The 21,952-nt window shown below is 40.5% G+C and overlaps 2 protein-coding genes across 2 annotated transcripts in view; one reads left to right on the top strand and one right to left on the bottom strand.

Annotated features, from left to right (window-relative positions):
• The window catches only part of TOX4 (TOX high mobility group box family member 4), a 30,137-nt gene extending 18,574 nt beyond the window's left edge, over nt 1-11,563 (top strand). The window contains exons 4-10 of the mRNA XM_006772358.2: nt 5,036-5,278; nt 6,145-6,405; nt 6,751-6,981; nt 7,736-7,816; nt 8,161-8,898; nt 10,026-10,189; nt 11,056-11,563. Of these exons, the coding sequence (XP_006772421.1) occupies nt 5,036-5,278; nt 6,145-6,405; nt 6,751-6,981; nt 7,736-7,816; nt 8,161-8,898; nt 10,026-10,189; nt 11,056-11,116 (1,779 nt within the window). The 3' untranslated portion in view covers nt 11,117-11,563. The remainder of the gene's footprint in view (nt 1-5,035; nt 5,279-6,144; nt 6,406-6,750; nt 6,982-7,735; nt 7,817-8,160; nt 8,899-10,025; nt 10,190-11,055) is intronic.
• A 718-nt stretch (nt 11,564-12,281) lies between these two features.
• Nucleotides 12,282-21,952, bottom strand: part of METTL3 (methyltransferase like 3) — a 15,037-nt gene continuing 5,366 nt past the window's right edge. The window contains exons 2-11 of the mRNA XM_006772356.2: nt 18,086-18,300; nt 17,596-17,997; nt 16,603-16,778; nt 15,085-15,301; nt 14,672-14,859; nt 14,260-14,298; nt 13,985-14,093; nt 13,798-13,863; nt 13,515-13,627; nt 12,282-12,519 (exon numbers count right to left, since the gene is read on the bottom strand). Of these exons, the coding sequence (XP_006772419.1) occupies nt 12,408-12,519; nt 13,515-13,627; nt 13,798-13,863; nt 13,985-14,093; nt 14,260-14,298; nt 14,672-14,859; nt 15,085-15,301; nt 16,603-16,778; nt 17,596-17,997; nt 18,086-18,300 (1,637 nt within the window). The 3' untranslated portion in view covers nt 12,282-12,407. The remainder of the gene's footprint in view (nt 12,520-13,514; nt 13,628-13,797; nt 13,864-13,984; nt 14,094-14,259; nt 14,299-14,671; nt 14,860-15,084; nt 15,302-16,602; nt 16,779-17,595; nt 17,998-18,085; nt 18,301-21,952) is intronic.

Below are 21,952 nucleotides of genomic sequence, written 5' to 3'. Positions count from 1 at the left end.
CTTCCAGCTTAGGCCCAATCCCCCCGAGGAGCAGGCCTAAGCCAGCAGGTGGTCATCCTCCGAGGTGTCCCAGACTGCGAGAGGGCATAGGCCGGGCTGAGGGGACACCCCCCCCTCCCCCAGTGCACAAATTTTTGTGCACCAGGCCTCCAGTATAATGATAATGTGTTTTGAGCACTTTGGGAAAATAGTAATCATAAACATACCTTAATTAGAAATAGCATTTATAAGGTTAGAACCAGTTAATGATTCCAGGCTGAATGGTTAAAAATCACTACTATATCAGTTGTTTTTTAAAAATGGGTTTTTGGAAGGACAGAGAGAGAGAAAGAAACATTGATGTGAGAGCAAGACATAGATCAGCTACTTCCTGCACGCCCTCTACTGGGGATGGAGCCTGCAACCTGGGCATTTATCCTGACAGGAATGGAACTGGCAATCTTTCAGTGCTAGGGCTGACTCCCAACTGAGTCACACCAGCCAGGGCTACTATATCAGTTTTTAAGAACAATAAGTTATTTAAATAACACATAGTACTAGTGTATTATTGAATAAATAGGTGTTGGATTAAATTTCTTTAAAATGAAAAATTTACACAAGAAACTAAAGAAACGCTGGATTGTGTGTTTTGGTATGGGAGTGTGAAATGGGAAGGAAATGGCTTGTTGGTTTTTTGTTGTTCTCTCAATAGGTAAGCCTCCTTATTTTATTTTAAACATTTTTATTGATTTCAGAGAGTAAGGGAGAGGGAGAGAGAGAGAGAAACATCAATGATGAGAGAGAACCATTGATCGGCTGCCTCCTACACGCCCCACATTTGGGAACGAGCCCGCAAGCGGTCATGCGTCCTGATCGGGAATCAAATCATGACTTCCTGGTTCATAGGTCAACGCTCAACCACTGAGTCACACCAGCTGGGCAGCCTCCTTATTTTATAAACTGTAATTTCCAAACTGCTTCTTCCCCCTAAAAGGCCCAGGAATTTAACAGAGAAGGAAAAGAAAGCTGAGAAGGTAACTGCATCATGTTTTTATTTTCTCCTTCTGTGCCCACATCATTTATATTTACTTTAATACTTGCTACAGTTATCTTTGTTTTATATTTGACAGTCTAGAATATGCTCTAGTTATGTAGTAGATCCACTAAAATAAAATAAGTTTGGATTTTCATAATTGGATTTTAACCATAATCTTTCAAATAATTTGTAGTAGTTAAGGGATTTTGAGGGAGTCTCTGTGTTTATTCTAGCATGTGGTTTACCCTTCCGTATTCTTATTCATTGCCATTATTTTACTCTTCATACTTAAAGGAAGAAACCCAAAATAAACAAAACAACACAGCCCACCTCACCGCTTTCCCCCCAAAACACACACAATACTATTAAAGCCACAGATAGTGACTAACAAAGCTGTTTTCAGAAGGTTACATACAAAGAATGCCTTGTTAATTCGTACAGTGGAATCTCTGCATGTCTGTTTTTTTAGTGTAGTGCATGAGAGCACTCCAGATGGTTTGTGAGGGCTAGTCCTTTGTAGAACACTGGTCTCTTGTTTTGGATATGGATTTTTACTCTTTTAGAGTTTTCATTAACAGATAGTATCATTTTCATATCTCAGCAGGGTTGCTTTTTTATTTGTATGGTAAGCATCATTTGTTGTGGATAGGCACCTTTTACTTTGCCAAAACAATCTGTATCTTTAAAATTTTTTTATACTGCTATTATATAACGATTGATCTAGCACAATAAATGTTTCCCCTGTTCTTTTTCCTGTCTCTGTAGCTTGTTTGTTTGCATGAGAATTTGGTTAAAAAAAAAATCTTTGTACCCACTTCCTGAAAAGTGCTCACATGAATCTAAACTGAAATTTCAGCCAAAACCGGTTTGGCTCAGTGGATAGAGCGTCGGCCTGCAGACTGAAGGGTCCCAGGTTCGATTCCGGTCAAGGGCATGTACCTGGGTTGCGGGCACATCCCCAGTAGGAGATGTGCAGGAGGCAGCTGGTCGATGTTTCTCTCTCATCGATGTTTCTGACTATCTCTCTCCCTTCCTCTCTGTAAAAAATCAATAAAATATATATAAAAAACAAAACTGAAATTTCAGTGTCATGTAATCCCTGGCTGGGTAGGGGGTAGCTCAGTTGGTTAGAGTGCTGTCCCAATACTCCAAGGTTGTGGGTTTAATCCCTGGTCAGGATACATAGAAGAAACAACCGATGAATGCAGAAAAAGGCGGAACAACAAATTGATCTCTCTCCTTCCTGCCTTCAATCCTTTTTTCTCTCCCTCACTCAAAAAAATAAAAAAAGCAATATTTTTAAGGTGGTAAAACGAATTCAGAGTCATCGACCTAGAGATAAGAACTTTCACACAATAACAAATTATGAGTTGTGTACTAAGAAGAGTTCAGTTCTTAGGGAGATATTTACTTTTTCCATCAAGAACTGCCTGCTTCTGTATTCCTTATGCTACTGTCATATTATAGCCCAGACAACTACCAAATTTTTACTGTGCTAAGTAAAATAGTAAGGATCTTGGAAGAGGAAAACAGAAATGAAGCTATATACGTATCTTTTTGTCTTCAAACTTATTTCTGTTTGCCAATATGATTCAGAGAGATTGGGCATTTCAGAAACATACCTTTTTCTCCCTAGTTTCTAATACCTGGAAATATTCTTCTAGCAATGTCTTCATTAAAATAAAAATATTTCTGAGACCCTTTCTGGGTGTAGAAAAACCAGAGGACCTCTTAGAATGCATTATTTTTTTTAAACATATTTTATTGATTTTATACAGAGAGGAAGGGAGAGAGAGTGTTAGAAACATCGATGAGAGAGAAGCACGATCAGCTGCCTCCTGCACACCCCCCACTGGGGATGTGCCTGCAACCAAGGTACACGCCCTTGACCGGAACCGAACCTGGGACCCTTCAGTCCCCAGGCCATCGCTTTATCCAGTGAGCCAAACCAGCTAGGGCTGCATTATTTAATCATAAAAAAATATGGATGTCTACTGCATTTTATCCATTTTATCTGAATCAGTTGACATTTACTATGCCATGTGACAGGTTGATAAAATTTAAAGCTTCCAAAATTTCACTACCTATGATAATTGGTTGGGGCAGATGGCAAGTTAATAATAATTCAGATATTAATAAGTTATTAAGCAATTATGTATATCAAGCAATGCGATCAGCTTTTGTGTGCTGAATCCAATTAATCCTCACAAAAACATATAAGGAAATTACCATTACAACTACCGTTTTATAGATGAGGAAATCTCATTTAAGATTATATAGCCCTAGCCAGTTTGGCTCAGTGGATAGAGCGTCAGCCTGTGGACTGAAGGGTCCCAGGTTTGATTCTGGTCAAGGGCACATGCCCAGGTTGTGGGCTCGATCCCCAGTAGGGGACGTGCAAGAGGCAGCTGATCAATGATTCTCATCATTGAGTTTCTCTCTGGCTGAGGGATCACCCACCCCAGTGCACGAATTTTCATGCACCAGGCAATCAATAAAAATATATTTAAAAAAGAAAAAGATTATATAGTAAGTGGCAGAGCTGGAACTTGAATCAAGACCTCTCTTGACACCAATGTCTCTTGATATTATTTACAGGGTTGGGCAAATGTAAGTTTTTAGTTCATATGGAAAATCATACAATATCTAATAGTACAAGAATAAACTGTTTTGCATACTCATAACTATAAACGTGCTTTTGTCCTACCCTGTGTAATGCTCTAGTGCTGTAGATTCATCTTAGTTTTTTTACTTTATTTTGTTTTTAATATATTTTTTATTAATTTCAGAGAGGAAGGGAGAGGGAGAGAGATAGAAACATCAATGATGAGAGAGAATCATTGATTGGCTGCCTCCTGCACATCCCCGACGGGATTGAGCCCGCAACCCGGGCATGTGCCCTGACCAGGAATCGAATCATGACCGTCTGATTCATAAGTTGTCACCCAGCCACTGAGTCACACCAGCCGGTTGCCATTTTAGTTTTTTTAATGTCAAAATAAACCATAACATTTAATGTGTCTTGTGTCAGCAATTGGTCTGTTAGCTCTGTGTATGGTGGCCCCATTCGGAATAGAAAGAGTCTATTATTTTTGTAGTGGGACTCAGAGGAAGGGATTGAGTCTTTAGCCAGCTGGAGTAATCTTTTTCTTCCTCACTTAACAAAAAGGCTTGGTCAGAGCAAGATTAAGAATATGTTCAGGAGCTGATAGAAAACCGGTTTGCCTTTTAAAAATATATATATATATGGAATGCTTCATGAATTTGCATGTCATCCTTGTTCAGGGGCCATGGTAATCTTTCAATTTTAGCTTATGTGCTTGCTGCCAAAGTGAGCACCAGTTTGTCTTTTGACTGTAGCTCTTATGTTTTTCGCCTCACTATTATCCTTAGTTTGGCATTGTTGGATTTTCCAAAAGTACTGTACAAATGGGAATCTTATTTGTTGTTAACATCATGATTTCTAAAATGGAAAAGATGTAGGAAACTCTGAGTGCATACATTTTAGAGGGTGATAAGGTACCCATGATAGGAAAAGCTTCAAAGGAACCTAAAACAACAAAAATATAATTGTCTGGTTGACGATGAATTTCTGTGGTCTAAAAGCTTAGGTATAATAGTAGTGAAATCTTTAGTATATTTGGAGAGATTTTAAACATCATAGCTAAACAGGTAATAAAGTGTGAGTCCTTACTAATGCTGCTGAAAGGATCATTCATTAGAATAATAGACATAGTATTTTAGGACCACTGAGATGATAAAAGTAGAAAAGAGATAAAAGAATTGAAAATTGTGATTGCTGTTGGCAGCTTTGTATGTACCATATATCCAAGGATATGAGAAAGAGAGGTTTATTTATAAAACTAAATAGAATAGGTCCTAAGAAATTGATAACAAAAATAGGATCCAGGCTGGAAAGAGGTACACTGAGAATCTCCAGTACTCAGCCATGTTCCTCACTTAGAAGTATACAGTTTCTCCTCTTCCCAAATTATTTTCCCTCTCTTTTTCCCCCTACAGACATTCCATACACCAAGCCTGGGTGATGAGGAATTTGAAATCCCACCTATCTCCTTGGATTCTGATCCGTCACTGGCTGTCTCAGATGTGGTTGGCCACTTTGATGACCTGGCAGACCCATCCTCCTCTCAGGATGGCAGCTTTTCAGCCCAATATGGGGTCCAGACATTGGACATGCCTGTGGGCATGACCCATGGCTTGATGGAGCAGGGCGGGGGGCTCCTGAGTGGGGGCTTGACCATGGTAAGGGGCAAGATATGTTCAGGCTTATCCAAGCTCATGGGCATGGTGTTAGGGAAGATAAAAGTGATTCTGTTCCCTACTGCACTTGAATATTACATGTTTCTCATTTTTGTGGATAAAGGCTCATTGTTAAAGACTTAAAGTCCATTGAATGAATGAAATGTATCATCTGAGTCAATTTTACTTGAAAAATGGTTTAAAATTGTAAAATGTCCAGTTACCTGAGGATTAACTCTGAATTGAAGATGATTTATTGTTATTTGCAGGAGGTCTCCCCCCCCTTTTAATATAGCCTTCACATCCTAGAATTGAAATGTGAGTGTGATAGTTGGCACATTGATTTATTCAAAAACAGACTGAACAAAATGTATTAACTGTGGGTTAGTGTTATAAATCAGTATATTGGGCTTCCAGCACATCTCATTAGTAGCACATCTCTACACATTTTATTTGATGTGAAACATCTTGACTTCGGCCTTATTACTCACATTGCCTGTGTATTGCAACTTTAAACCCCATTATTTTAGCAGGGTACAGAGAAGAAGCTTTTCTTTACTCCTTGTGTCATTACTACCTCCCGATTACCAAATAATTTATATACTCTTTAATTTGTCCAAAATTAAGACCTCTGGTTATTTTTAGTTGTTTTGGAATAGGCTTTGGAGTACAAAGGAGTGACTTTACTAATTTATATTCTTTATTTAAGAGCTTAATGTTTTATATGTAGACAGATTATTTTATGTTTAGAGTCTAAACAATGATACAATGTAGATGAGTAGGGTGTTTATAAACTGTCCTGAACTTGGTGGGGGGAAGAGTGGTGTTCTTTATATTTAGTGTTTAATTAGTCCTTCTGCTTCTCTCAGGACTTGGACCATTCTATAGGAACTCAGTATAGCGCCAACCCACCTGTTACAATTGATGTACCAATGACAGACATGACGTCTGGCTTGATGGGGCATAACCAGTTGACCACCATTGATCAGTCAGAACTGAGTTCTCAACTTGGTTTGAGCTTAGGGGGTGGTACCATTCTGCCACCTGCCCAGTCACCTGAGGATCGTCTTTCAACCACCCCTTCACCTACTAATTCACTTCATGAGGATGGTGTTGAGGATTTCCGGAGGGTGAGGCATTCCCTGCCAAAAATCAAATCTGCCATGATATTCTGGGATAAAGCTGTTGGCATACAGAGCTACTTAGTATCTTTGCACCTGTTCTGCCATCTCCTCTGCTCTTTTCTGGGTATGGGGTCCTGCCTCTCAATTTATAGTTTGTAACGTTCCTCCCAACCTTCATTCTTATTGGTCCTCACATACTTTACTAATATCTTAATCCTATTGCCTCTATTCTTAGTATTTCTGAAAATTTCTCCATGTAGCTAGTTTCCCCATATAAAAGTCGTTTTCTTGCAGTTCTCCAGATATACATCCCTTCTTCCTTCTTGTAATTCTCTTTTTTCTCCCCTGCAGCAACTTCCCAGCCAGAAGACAGTTGTTGTGGAAGCAGGAAAAAAGCAGAAGACCCCAAAGAAGAGAAAAAAGAAAGATCCTAATGAACCTCAGAAACCAGTTTCAGCATATGCCTTATTCTTTCGTGATACACAGGCTGCCATCAAGGGACAGAATCCCAATGCTACTTTTGGAGAAGTTTCAAAAATTGTGGCCTCCATGTGGGACAGTCTTGGAGAGGAGCAAAAACAGGTGAGCAAATAATCAGGATTTGTTTTGCTGATAGAAGTGGGCATGGGTTGGTGTTAACTTTAGAAGTGTAGTTATTCTGACTTTTTTTTTTAGTTTTATTCTTTTTCTTTTTTAAATATATATTAATTTCAGAGAGGAAGGGAGAGGGAGAAATAGAAACATCAGTGATGGTGCGCGCGCGCGCCCACACACACACACACACACACACACACACCCGTACTGGGGATCGATCCTGCAACCTGGGCATGGGTCCTTGACTGTACTCTAACCTGGAACCCTTCAGTCCGCAGGCTGACGCTCTATCCACTGAGCCAAACCAGTCAGGGTAGGCAAGATTCTTGATTGGCTGGCTTTCCTATGCTTGGTCACTGGAAAGTCTGACATGAAGACTGTCTTGATTACTAGCTTTCAAAAGTATATTCACTAAAAGTAATTGTCAGTATTCATTTTAAAAAATATATATATATTGCCGTAACCGGTTTGGCTCAGTGGCTAGAGTATAGGAAAGAATCATTGATTGGCTAACTCCTGCACGCCCACACTGGGGAGCAAGCCCACAATCTAGACATATGCCCTGAATGGGAATCGAAACATGAACTCCTGGTTCATAGGTCGACGCTCAACCACTGAGCAACACTGGCCAAGCTGGAGTTGTCAGTATTCAGATTGAGATTGTCATGCAGTGATGAATAATAGGATAATCAGTCTTTTCTAGGTGTTTGGGCACTTCTTAAACAGTTTTTCTTTCCTGCAGGTATATAAGAGGAAAACTGAGGCTGCCAAGAAAGAGTATCTGAAAGCTCTGGCTGCTTATAAAGACAATCAAGAGTGTCAGGTAAGAGGGTTATGGCAGATGGATATTTAAACCAATAAAAGATTTTTTCAAGCTGTTTATTAGTTATAATACCACCAAAAACCTGTGCAACCTCTTAACTAGTAGTTAAAGCTTAGAAATATATACAGCATGGTTTCCTGTTGTTCCCATCATAAATCTTACCAACCAGTCCTTGTGAGTTTTTCATTGTTTACTTTAGACAGGGTAGCACCCACAGCTGGTTTTTTCCTTTTTTTTTTTCTTTTCAATCTATCATTGTCTTTTGGGAGGTGATTAAAGTGAGTATGTCCCAGGGAATACAGAAAATTTCTGAGTAACTTTTTTTTTTTCTGGTCTTTTTTTAGGCCACTGTGGAAACAGTAGAGCTGGATCCAGTGCCACCATCACAGACTCCTTCTCCACCTCCTGTTGCTACTGTTGACCCAGCATCTCCAGCACCAGCCCCAACAGAGCCCCCTGCTCTGTCTCCTTCCATTGTTGTTAACTCCACTCTTTCATCCTATGTGGCCAATCAGGCATCTTCTGGGGCTGGGGGTCAGCCTAATATCACCAAGTTGATTATTACCAAACAGATGTTGCCTTCATCTATTACCATGTCTCAAGGAGGGATGGTTACTGTTATTCCAGCCACAGTGGTGACCTCCCGGGGGATCCAACTAGGCCAGACCAGCACAGCTACTATACAGCCCAGTCAACAAGCCCAGATTGTTACTCGGTCAGTGTTGCAGGCAGCAGCAGCTGCTGCTGCTTCTATGCAACTGCCTCCACCCCGACTACAACCTCCTCCATTGCAACAGATGCCTCAGCCCCCCACTCAGCAAGTGACCATCCTGCAGCAGCCTCCCCCACTCCAGGCCATGCAACAGCCTCCACCTCAGAAAGCTCGAATCAATTTACAGCAACAGCCACCTCCTCTGCAGATCAAGATTGTGCCTGGACCCACTCTGAAAATGCAGACCACCTTAGTCCCGCCAGCTGTGGAAAGTAGTCCTGAGCGGCCGATGAACACCAGCCCTGAGGCCCATGCAGTGGAGGCCTCTACTGATACAATCTGTGAGATGATCACAGATGTGGTTCCTGAGGTGAGCCAGTTTTCAAGTCTTTCCTTTGATGATCAGTTTCCTCTGATGATCCAATAAAAGTAGGCGTTGCCATTAGCACTTATTGCTTGGCAACCAGGAGTATGAAACATCCTGTAAAGGACTGTTCCCACCCAGGATACTCTGTAGTGTTCTTGGTGAAAAGCATTAAGAGGGCCTCCTTTCCCAGATGACTCCTTAACTAAGAAAAATACTGTGGTTTGACCAGAGAGGATACAACCCAAGCCCAGAGTTATTTTTTGGAGGTATCTACCCAAGGATCCTAAACTTTGGAGGTTTAAGTGCTTCCATTTCTCCTATATCTGGACTGCTTGGCTTGATGTTTTCAGTGGGGAAATAGAGGATATAGCTAGAAAAATTCAACTGGTTCATATCAATGTGTCCAGAGTGACATAAACAGATGTCCATTACCCTAGCTTTAACTTACACATGACCAGTGGTTATTTTTAAGTATGGGTCTGTTTGAGACTAGCTCCACAATTGATGAAGCAGTAATTTTAAAGAAAAATAATCCCTCTATCAGGAGGAACCTATGAATCTGCAAGTTCTTTCACTTTTTCTAATGGCACATTTTGTCTTCTCTTAAATCTCGAAATCTTAGTTGAGGTGACCCAACCTCTTTTCACATTCTGCTTTTGATTTTGTATTTTCAGAGGAATATTATGCAAGTGTGGAATAAAGTCAGTGATGGGTAAGATTAAGATTAAAGAGAACAATGACCCACCGTGCACATGTAAAACTAGTAGTTGACCCTCCAAATACATGGATTCCTGACCTGGATCAAAAATAATGACCCTTTAACTGTGCAGGTAAATCTGCATACACTTGAGTGGACCCTCGCAGTTCAAACCTGAGTTGTTAAAGGGTCAGTATACCAGCATATGGCCAGCATTCTCCTAATGGGAAGAAACTTCATGTCCGTCTGCTTGGCGAAGTTCTAAAACTGGATAAAAAGTGGGAGACCAAGAACTCACCTTTTGAAATGTTACCCCATATGTGAGGGATGTTAACTCCTGTTTGCTCCATTGGGTCCCAAAGTTAATTTGACTAGTGTCTGGCAAGGTAGGTAGCAAATCTAATCCATCTTTGGTGCTCTCTTCCTCTCACAGGTTGAGTCTCCTTCTCAAATGGATGTTGAATTGGTGAGTGGGTCTCCAGTGACAATCTCACCCCAGCCTCGCTGTGTGAGATCTGGTTGTGAGAACCCTCCCGTTGCGAGTAAGGACTGGGACAATGAATACTGCAGCAATGAATGTGTGGTGAAGCACTGCAGGTGAGTTACAATTTCTCTTATAATTCAGGGGTTGCTAAAATTAACTGTTGGAAAACATGGTAACCCTGAGCATGTCCGTATTATCTTGGAGTATACCTTACCTTAGGTAAAGTAAGTTGGTATATACATGTATATGTCTGATTGTAAGACTACTAGAAAAGTTCCCCTGCTTATAAAGAGCTTATAATTGCTACACAAAGATAATTAGCAATCACGCTTCTCAGGTACCACATTTACCTTTAGGTATGCTCTTTAAATGTATGATGACACATTAAGCAGTTAGTGACTGAATATTAACTTTGCTTATCTCCTTAGTGCAAATCAGAACACTTAGGGGATTAGAATTTGAGGAGGAATGGATAAGTGATAAATAGCATAATAAGGTGCTAAGTATGGCAGGAGTTGTAGGAGTTCTGAAGATTTTGTCTATCTCCCTATTTTCTTGGGATTTATCTACATTCATGAAACAAGGCATTGTATTTTCTATGTCAAATCCTCTTCAGTAAACTAGGATTGCCTATACTGCTGACTTTTAGGCCCGTTGCCCTAATATTTCTATTGAGTGATACCATTTCACTTTGCTGCTATAGGTCAGTGATGGCAAACCTTTTGAGTTCGGCGTGTCAGCATTTTGAAAAACCCTAACTTAACTCTGGTGCCCTGTCACATACAGAAATTTTTTGATATTTGCAACCAAAGAAAAATCAACAAAAAAAATGAGTTCGCGTGTCACCTCTGACACGCGTGCCATAGGTTCGCCATCACTGCTATAGGTAGTGAATTGAGAACCTATTTATTTAAGGCAGAGTTAAGAAAGAATACATCTAAGCTATAATTCTGTTTATGTTTATCTTTTTTTCCCTTAGGGATGTCTTCTTGGCCTGGTTAGCCTCTAGAAATTCGAACACAGTGGTGTTTGTAAAATAGTCCTTCCTGTTCTCCAAGCCAGTGAAGATTTATCTGCCAGGAACATGTCCAAGACCCTGCTTTGAAAACTCAAGCCGGGCTTCTCATAGTACCTGAACTGAGCCCATGATGGTCCCTTCACGCTTCTCCCCTTTCCTCTCTTCAGCAAGGGGCCAGGCTATGGAGCAGGGTCATTGAGTTTGCTGTAATCTGGGGTTGCTCTTTACTTTCAAGTACAAGCAGAGATGCCAGTGATAATACCAGAGGAAAGGGTGAAGGGGATATGGACAAGCAGAAGATAGGGGTGGTGGGAAGGGGGGTGGTTTGAAGAAACTTGTTAGTATAATTGTCATAGGACTTGCCTAAAAGAGTAAAATTATGAGTACATATCAGCTTTGAGCCTACCACTGTGTGCACCATTTTAAAAGAAATTAAAGGTTGAATTAAAGGATACCTTTTAAACAGCTAGTAATATCACATCTATACATTGCTTTGAGAACAAAGGTTTTTCAATACAGTAGGCACACTGGGCTATAGGGAAAATAACATCATTTAGGATTTTCTTATTTATTCTTCTTTACAAATACTGTTTTTGTAGTCATTGTCTTTCCTTACCTCAGCTATCACAGTATCTGAGTGTGAAAGGCAGAATTCTACATGTTTAACAAGAGGTTTCACTGAAGTCTACAGTTGTATTCAGTTGTGTTTGATAAGCTATCTTTTAAAAAATATGCCAGAAATGGTTTCACTTACATAATTTATATAAGCCTATTCTCTGCACACCCTAAGCATTTAAATTTAACCTAAAATGCACTTATTTCACTTTTCTTGAAAATTTAAGCGAAAGAATAGACTACCAAGCCACATAGTTGTAACAGAATCAGCAAATATTTAGAGCATATAGCCCTAGTGATAAATTTAAGGGAAACTCAAATCTTACCTTGAGAAATGCTGTCCCAGAGAGCCCCTTCTTTATTATCCTGTTCATGTAGTACTAATTACTAATCACTTCCATTCTATACTGTATAATCAACATTTTAATGCTTTCCATGCATTCATTTAGTTTGAACCCTTACCACAACCCAATGAAGTAGGTAATATTTCCAGTTTACATGATCAGGAATCATACTGAGGGATGAGTTACATGAGTTCACACACTGTTAAGTGGCAAAGCCAAAATTTGACCTCAAAATCCCTACTGAGATACAAACTTTTATTTAAATAAGAAAAAGAGTTATGGTACAAATATTACTCTTCAGATGCAGCCTGCAGAGCCATATCTGTGGATGCTTAGTTTTGTGAGGAAGTGCTTCTATAGATTTTTAGGTTTAGAGATGATACCATCTGGATACCTTTGCTTGAACCGGGCAACCACATCTGGATCTAGTAGGTGGATCCCATCCAGCTGGTTTCCAAGGGTGATCCTGAAGCAAGGGGAAAGATGGGGCAAACCAAAATTCCTGGAATTAAAAGGCTTAATATTGTTAAAATACTAATACCTTTTATTAAGACTGCCTATCATCTCATCAAATACTTTTTTTTTAAAAGACCTTAATAGAAGAGTATGTAGTAGCATGACTGGTTAGGAATGGGCAGAATCTGGTGGTAAAATAGGCAGGATCTGTGTTACTTAAGGGTTAATAACTGATGGCTAACCAGGCCTACTTTTCAAAGCTGTTGCTGCCAGTGAGTATTCCTTGGATAAGTAAAAGGCTAGCAGCATGTCTCTTATTTACTTCTTTAAAATTTATTTTTTTAATTGAATTTACTTAAAACCTGTATGGTTTTGTGAACCAATGTCACCCAAATAAATTCAATTTAAAAATACTAATTAGCGTGTCTTTTAAAGCTCTACTAAGAGAATGAAAGATATTAAAATTCTTGACAGATTAGATTCTTAGTAACCACCAGGGGACAGATTCAAAACATCCATAGAGCCCTGACCGGTTTGGCTCAGTGGATAGAGCATCGGCCTCCGGACTGAAGGGTCCCAGGCTCAATTCCAGTCAAGGGCATGTACCTTGGTTGCGGGCACATCACCAGGGAAGGGTGTGCAGGAGGCAGCTGTTCAATGTTTCTCTCTCATCGATGTTTCTAACTATCCCTCTCCCTTCCTCTCTGTAAAAAAATCAATAAAATATATATATTTTTAAAAACCATAGACTAACTGAGGAATATCATTAGGTTGTAAAAGTGGAATCTAGAGAACAGTGGTTTGAATCCTAAAACCTGTGGGATTTCCAATGAATGTTGCAGAACCCTGTAAAACAGTCTAAAATAAAATATAAGCTTAGTTGGCTTATGAATCCTCTGAAGCCCATTTACAGAATACTAGAATATGATATGAAACGCTACTAACAATGTCCTTGACTATAAATACTTTTGCCCATGGGGGCTAACATGTTCTTTGGTCACCTACCAGTTGGGTTGCACGTTGTGAGGTCGTCCAAATAATTCAATCTTGCGAGTGCCAGGGGATAGTCTCTCAATCATGCCATATATTTCATCTGGTTTATGACTGGTAGAACGAACCTGGGAAATAAAGGGTCTAGCTACTTTGAAGTTACCCAAGATTGCAATTCTAGCCCTTTCCATTTATGTTTTAAGATCCAAATGAGAGAACTTGGGACAAGAATACCCTTGACTTCAATAACTAATATCAATTAAAATGTGAAAACTTTGGATGCCTGGGAAGCACATACCTCAGCTACGATCACATCACAATCCAGACCCTGGTTGAAGCCTTGGGGATTTCCTTTGACACCAACCTGCTCACCACAGAGAACAGATTACCTTATGAAACCCTACATTTGAACTTTTTCTCAATAAGAAATCACATAATTCCTCTTTTTTGCTCCACCTAATGAATTGAGCCCCACTGCTGCTCACCAAGCAGTGTTCCTTTCCATGGTTCAACCAGTGACCTGTACGGCCTGTCCGAATGATGCGTTGCAGCTGATTTGTCTTCACCCAGATAATTTCATCTACCCGTTCATAACTGTGGGGCATAAGAAAGAACTAGAGCTTTAATCAGGCTTTCACAGTTTAGGAGTAGTACCATCTACTCTACAGAGGTAAGGAATCACAGGAATACCCGGGGAGAAATAAACAGATATCTCAACTATAGCAATTACGTATTTCCCCCAAAAGAAAGCAACACTTACCCCCAGAGGTTCAGACATTCTCTGCCCAACTCCATGGCCCTAGAAAGAAAAAAGAGTTAAACAGCTACTTCCAAGCCTGTTTTTTCTTTTGCTTCAAGATATAGGTGTTGTTTTCAGTAGATATTCAGTGAACATTTACATGCAAGACACCATTAAGGCAACAGGATGATTTAAGAATATAAAAACAAAACATAGTATCCATTCTCAGTGGCCTTACCTTTCACAAGGAACAAATGTAAAGTTAAATAGGACTTAAGGTATAATTTGTTATAAATAAGCATTAGGTCTCAGTAGGAAAAAAAGGCTGACTCAATCTTAATAGCACAGCTAGGAAAACCCAGGATTTTATCCCCACCCAGTACTCACTCTGTACTATTCCTGCCCATAACTACACATCTTTGAACTGCATTACCTGCCTGTGACCCAGAGGAAGAGAAAGCCATCATCCTGCAGTACTGGTATGTTGAGCCTGCGCATCTCATCATCTGTCAGGGTCCCATAGGGCAGCTCCATGTGAATATCCCAGGGTGGGTCAGCCATCACAACTGCAAACTTGCCCAAGATACTGACGTCCAGGTAGCGGATATCACAACAGATCCACTGCATGAGGTGGTATTTGGTCATCTTCCCTTCCTCCACTCTGAGATTCATGGCCCCAGTCCCTCTTTTCCAACTATTTTCCTACTCCCTTTTAAGCATATCTATCCCACTCCATTCCCAATCAGCAAAACAAACTGCTAATTATGCCCTGCTTTCCTACATGTATGGCTGCCCTATTCAGATTAAGTCCATAAATTGAGGTAAGTTTTCTTAGCCAACAGGTACCTGAGGTGGGAAGAGTCGATCTACATTGGAATCACCTCCAACACTCTGTGTGAGAGCAAGCTCCTGGCTTGGTGTATGATCTTTGCTCCCAGGAGCCTCAGAATCCATGCAAGCATCAATTTCATAGTGAACATATTTGCAGGTATCCATGTGGAAACATGTATTAAGGAAAGAGCAGTCACCTAATGACTCATCAGTGTGTTTATTGATGATTCTCCTGGGGAAATAAAAAGATAAAATCGGAATCAAGATAGTGTTCCACAGTCAGCCAACAGTTCAAGTAACAAACTGTTTCACAATTTCCTATCTACCAATTTTCTCTATTGTTAGAGCTTCCTTCAAGAGTTTTCAGAGAAGGGAGAGGCCAGGGGACATGAAAATCCGTAATTCACACTAATGAAGAGTTTTAATTCCTCTCTGAGCAAAGACATAACTTGCTTATCTTATGACAGGAAGGAAGGAAGGGCTTGCTGGTTAGAGCAGTATAACACTGACCTAAGAGCCCAGAACTTTAACTTGCACTGGGGCTCAGAGATAGAAGTGCCTTGCTATTGCAAGAAAGGAGAGTTAAAAAAACACATAGTTGGCCCTGGCCAGTTTGGCTCAGTGGATAGAATATCGGCCTGCAGACCAACAAGTCCTGGGTTCAATTCCAGTCAAGAACACACCTTGGTTGGGTTGCAGGCTCCTCCCTGGCCTGGACCCTGGGCAGGGCACGTGCAGGAGGCAACCAATCGGTGTTTCTCTCACATCAATATTTCTCCCTGTCTTTCCCTCTCTTTTCCACTTTCTCTAAAGATCAATGGAAAAATATCATTGGGTGAAGATTTAAAAAAAAACAAAATAAACCGCACACACTTGCATTTATTTGGGAGTCCAGCCTATATTCCTCCCGCAGAACACTACTTCTAAAAGTATATTTTCAGCCCAGCTGGTGTGGCTCAGAGGTTGAGCATGACCCAGAAACCAAGAGGTCACCAGTTAATTCCCAGTCAGGGCACATGCCTGGGGTGCAGGCTTGATCCCCAGCAGGAAGCGTGCCGGAGGCAGCCAATAGATGCTGTTTCTCTCTCATCAATATTTCTATCTCTCCCTCTCCCTCTCTAAAAATAAATAAAACATATAATTTTTAAAAAGTATACTTTCAGAATCTCGAGGTCTTTGACAAACTATTGAAACCTTTTTCTTTTTCAAATATAATTTTATTGATTTCAGAGATAAAGAGGGAGAGAGAGATAGACATCAATGATGTCTCTCAACATCAATGAGAGAATCATTGATCAGCCGCCTCCTGCACGCCCCCTACTGGGGATTGAGCATGCAATCCTGGACATGTGCCCTGACGGTGATCTGGTTCAAAGGTCGACGATATTCAACCACTGAGCCATGCTGGCCAGGACATAGGAAAACCATTTAATAACAGGATTAAATACATAATCCCACTGATTGGAAGCAACGTGCTGAAAAGGAATGACTATTTCTAGGAGACCCATCCCACCTCTCTCCCTCTCAAGAGACCTGAAGTGCAGCTTGCGACAGGGCCGATCAGCATCACTGGCTTTCATGCACTCCTCCTTGGTTCCATAGTCACAGAACTCTTGCACTTGGGCCCGACCTCGTGACCGAAACTTTTCGACAATGGATTGTTCCTTGGCTGTTGTAGTATTTAATAGCTCTAGAATCTCCTGACTGACCTATGACAGAAGAAGCTTTGGACTTAACAGGGTTTGTAGATAAAATTAGCCTTAAACCACCTGTGTAAATTCTACTTGATAATACCTGTAATGCCCACCAAAACCACTTACGTTAGGTACTGAACCAAGGCACAATGAACTCTACTATCAATTTAACTTGTCAAATTCTCACACCTAGAAATAGCAAATGGAGAGAACTCATGTGGTTCCATTACTTATACCAAGAACCACTATACAATAAAGTCTTCAACATTGTTGATAGGTTTTGTAACTTTAAGTGAAAAAATGTATAACTAATTTTACCATAGGCTAATTGATATAAACAAAGTTCTTGTATGTGCCCTGACTAGGGACTGAACCCACAACCTTGGTGTATTAGGACACTGCTCTAACCAACTAAGCTACCCAGCCAGAACTGGATTCCCCTGCCTTTGATCTTATGATTCTTCCAAACAGATCCAAAAACAAAGATTCTCTAAATCCGAGTTTCTAACATTGACGTTATTAACATTTAGAGCTGGATAATTCTTTGTTGTATGGGGGTTGTCCTACTGTAACTGTAGGATGTTTAGCAGTATCCCTTGCCTCTACCCACTAGATGCCTGTAGCACTCCCCTGTATTGAGACAACCAAAAATGTCTCTAGACATTGCCAAATGTCCTCTGTAAGGAGGGAGGAAGGCAAAATCATCCCCTGTTGAGAACCACTGTTCTAAACCTTCAATTCTAAGAATTGCTCCTTGTGCCAGGGGTAAATTCCTCTCAACCAAAGTTATAATTCCAAGTATATGTATGAAAACATTTCCATCTGCGCCTACCTTCTTGCTCTGTTGTTCCTTAGTAGACTGTTGGTTCAGAAGGCTTTCTATCTCCAGATCAACATCTGAGGCAGCATGTTTCCTTGATTTCTTGGTTGGCTCCTTGGCTGTTTCTGATGCTGAAGAAGCCAGACCAGAGGCCAAAGAGCTAGCAAAGGCAGCTACCATGGTCGAGTCCTGTTCTGCACGCCGCTTCTGACCTGCGATAGTCCCTGTTACCTCCCCAGAGCCCTTTTCTGCAACAGCGACCATCATGGCAGAGAGCTTGGAATGATCAGCATAGGTCACAAGAGTAGGATTTGCATCATCTTGTAGGAGACCTCGCTTTACCTCAATCAACTCCTGAGCTGCAAACTTCTGTAGGAGGCTTTCCACCCCTTCTTGAGTAGCAGGGGCATCTGGCTAGGGAAGGAAGAGAAAGCAGTAAGACACTGACCATGAACTGAAAAAAGAAGTGGTAGATCCCAACCCTGTCTTATCAAGTCATTACCGTGGAGATGGCAAGACAGATGGACACAGCATCAGTAGGCAATGTTAGGGATAGATCAGAGAGATGGTGTAGCAACTTCTTCTCCAGTTCAGGGTCTGTAGCTAATTCAGGAACTGAAGCTGTGCTGGACTTGGAGCCACCAGACGTGGGTACAGTAGGCACTGGGCTGTCACTGCGGAAGGTTGGAGACAGTGCTGCCTCTGGATTCCGTAGATCTAGGAATGAAGAGAATATAAACTGAAAAACGGTGCCCTGGCTGGTTTGGCTCAGTAGATAGAGCATCAGCCTGTAGGCTGAAGGGTCCCAGGTTCGAGTCTGGTCAAGGGCACGTGCCCGGGTTTCCGGCTCCATCCCTAGTGTGGGGCATGCAGAAGGCAGCCGATCGACGATTCTCTCTCATTGATGTTTCTATCTCTCCCTCTCCCTTCCTCTCTGAAATATATATATATATTTTTAAAAAAGGGGTAACCACTGCCAGCCTATATATTCCTCGGGAGTCAAATTCTCCAGCATTCACAGTACACAGTTCTTTCATTTCATGTGGGAAATCCTCTGACCAAATTTAGCACTAGATAACTTTTCCTCACACATATTTAAGCATTCATTCACTGCTTTGCCAGGATAATCCTCAATTTTCTGGGAAGAGCTTACTTTTTCTCTATTGAATGAGAGTTTTCATAATTCCCTGTCCTTCATGTACTTTATAGAAAATGAGCAGCATGGTAGATTTAAATGTCCATACCAACTCCATTCAAGCTATTCTAAGTGACAACTGATATAATCAACCTGAATCTAAAAGCCAGAAATATTTTCAGTAACCTAAACTATGATAAAATCTCTCTGAGGAATGGAGTTTAAATGTTTATGAATTAAGGCCACTAGACATCATCAGAATTTATACAAAATGACATTGTTAGAGGTTAGAATAATGGGACCTTTAACATCAAACATAAAAATCTTATAAAACTTTGCTGAAGCCTAGTCACAAAATATTTCCGGACTGTATTTTTTTTAAAATCTATTTTTGCCCTAGCCGGTTTTGCTCAGTGGATAGAGCATCGGCCTGCGGACCAACGGGTCCTGAGTTCGATTCCGGTCAAGGGCACGTACCTTGGTTGCAGGCTCCTCAGATCCTGGCCCTGGTCGGAGGCAACCAGTCGATGTGTTTCTCTCACATCAATGTTTCTCTCTGTCTTTCCCTTTCTCTTCCACTATCCCTAAAAATCAATGGAAAAATATCCTCAGGTAAGGATTAACAAGAAACAAAAACCAAACAAATCTATTTTTATTGATTTTTAGAAAAAGAGAAAGGGAAAGGGAGAAATATCGATGTAAGAATGGCACATCAGCTGTCTCCTGTACACCCGTACTGGGAATTGAACGGGCAAGCTTTTGGTGTGTGGGGCCACTCCCAACCAACTGAGCCACACCAGCCAGGGCCAGATGAAATATTAAACTCCGGACCTATCCTGGAATTCTGTTCAATTAAATGTTATAAGGTATAAATGAGCCATTAGTTTACATGTAAAAATATTTTGATTACTTGGAAATTTCCACTCTCATGGAACTAACTTTAGTAAAATTTGACTCAGAAATTCCAAAGACATCAGAGCTAAAGTATACCAAACAATTTGCTGGAATAGTTGACATTTTATGAAAATAAGTTATACCCTATTTGGAAAACAGATTCCACAATTCCATATTAGCTGCAAATTTTAAATAATTGACATAACTTTCTTCACCTTGATTACTTATAATTCCGTTATGTTCTGCTGAATCAACTAGAACTCAGATGAACTGATAAAAGTTCCTTGTGGCAAAAAGGTGTTATGCACATGGAAGAGTCATGGAAGCACTTTGAAGGTCAGAATGAGAAAGAGTTTGAGAGCAACTGACTTAAGCTAAAAATATATATTAAATATAAGTGACAGTTACTACTTAGCTTACTTGAAAAACTATAGGCAAAATTCCTGCATTGAACAGGACTGATTTGATGACTACTGAAATCCCTTGCAATTCAGAAATTCTACAAATGTAATACATTTGAGCTAAAATACCCCTATTACATTTTACACTAGGATCAAACTGATTTTTTTATCAAGTATAAAATTCTTTTAAAGTAAACAAAAATTTCTATTTTCTTTTTTTTTTTAATATATTTTATTGATTTTTTACAGAGAGGAAGGGAGAGAGATAGAGAGTCAGAAACATCGATGAGAGAGAAACATCGATCAGCTGCCTTCTGCACATCCCCCACCGGGGATGTGCCCGCAACCCAGGTACATGCCCTTGACCGGAATCGAACCTGGGACCTTCCAGTCCGCAGGCTGACGCTCTATCCACTGAGCCAAACCGGTTTTGGCAATTTCTTTTTTCTTTAGGGCATGATGGTCAATCTTTATTATATAAGATTTCTTTTTTCAATAATCTAATACATTTACAATCTTCTATTTAATTTTTTTAAGTTTTGAATATTGTTGATTTTTTTATAAAGTTGCAGTAAGACACACGTAAAATTCATCACCTTAGCCATTTCTAACTGTACAGTTCAGAAGTGTTAAGTATAGTCAAATTGAATTTTTTCACCTTGCACAAATGAAACTCTGTATCCATTTAGCAGCAACATCCCTAGCCCCTAACAACTGCATTCTGATTTCTCTTTCTTTGAATTTGAATACTCTAGATACTTCATAGAAGTGCAATCATACAGTATTTACCTTTTTGTGACTGGCTCCACACAAAAATTTCTTAAGCAACCCAACTAAGAATAATCAATGATAAATTTCATTAAGACAAAACAAAAAAAAAAGTACAAGGTGCTTTAAAATGAGGATTTCAGGCATCGCATCCACAAATTGTTTTATATATAACTAGAGGCCCGATGCATTCAGACACGAGGGGGGTGGAAGAGGGGGAGAGGGGGTCCCTCAGCCTGGCCTGCGCCCTCTCGCAATCCGGGACCCCTTACTCCTAACCGCCTGCCTGCTGCTCCTAGCTGCTTGGCTCGTCACCCCTTAGTGCTCGCCAGCCATGAGCCCTGCATTGAGCATCTGCCCCCCGGTGGTCAGTGTGCGTCATAGCAACCAGTCGTTCTGTTCGTTCTGCCATAATGGTCACTGGGCTTTTATATAGATAGATACTGACCTTTTTATTTATTTATTTTTATATAAGTACAAATTAGAGACTTATGGGGTTGGTCTTTTTTAAAAATATATTTTTTTATTGATTTCAGAGAGGGAGAGGGGGAGAGAGATAGAAACATCAATGATGAGAGAAAATCATTGATCGGCTGCCTCCTGCACGCCCCCAACTAGGGACTGAGCCCAAAACCCGGGCATGTGTCCCTGACTGGAATTGAACCTGGGACCTTTCAGTCCACAGGGCAACACCCTATCCACTGAGCCAAACCAGCCAGGGCCAAAACATTCTTTTAAAAAAATAAATTAATAGAGAGGGAGGAGAGAGATACATTGATGTGAGAGAGATACATCAATCAGATGCCTCCTGTTGAACCTGAAACCTGTGCATGTACCCTGACCGGGATCAAACCGGTGACTTTTTGGTGCATGGGATGATGTTCAACCAACTGAGCCACACTACCCAGAGCTCAAAAACACTTATTGCCCTGGCTGGGTAGCTCACTTGATTGAAAGGTTGTCCTGAAGTGCCGAAGTTTTCTTGGGTTCAATCCCTGGTCAGGGCACATACAGGAATCAACTAACAGATGCATGAATAGAAGGAACAGCAAATTGTTGTCTCTCTTCTCTCTCTAAAATCAATTTTTTTTTAATATATTTTATTGATTTTTTACAGAGAGGAAGGGAGAGAGATAGAGAGTTAGAAACATCGATGAGAGAGAAACATCGA

This window comes from Myotis davidii, unplaced genomic scaffold (genome assembly GCF_000327345.1).
Source record: "Myotis davidii unplaced genomic scaffold, ASM32734v1 scaffold666, whole genome shotgun sequence".
Taxonomy (NCBI): Eukaryota; Metazoa; Chordata; class Mammalia; order Chiroptera; family Vespertilionidae; genus Myotis; species Myotis davidii.
Note: the sequence above shows the minus strand (reverse complement) of the source record. Positions and strands in the feature narration are given on the sequence as shown.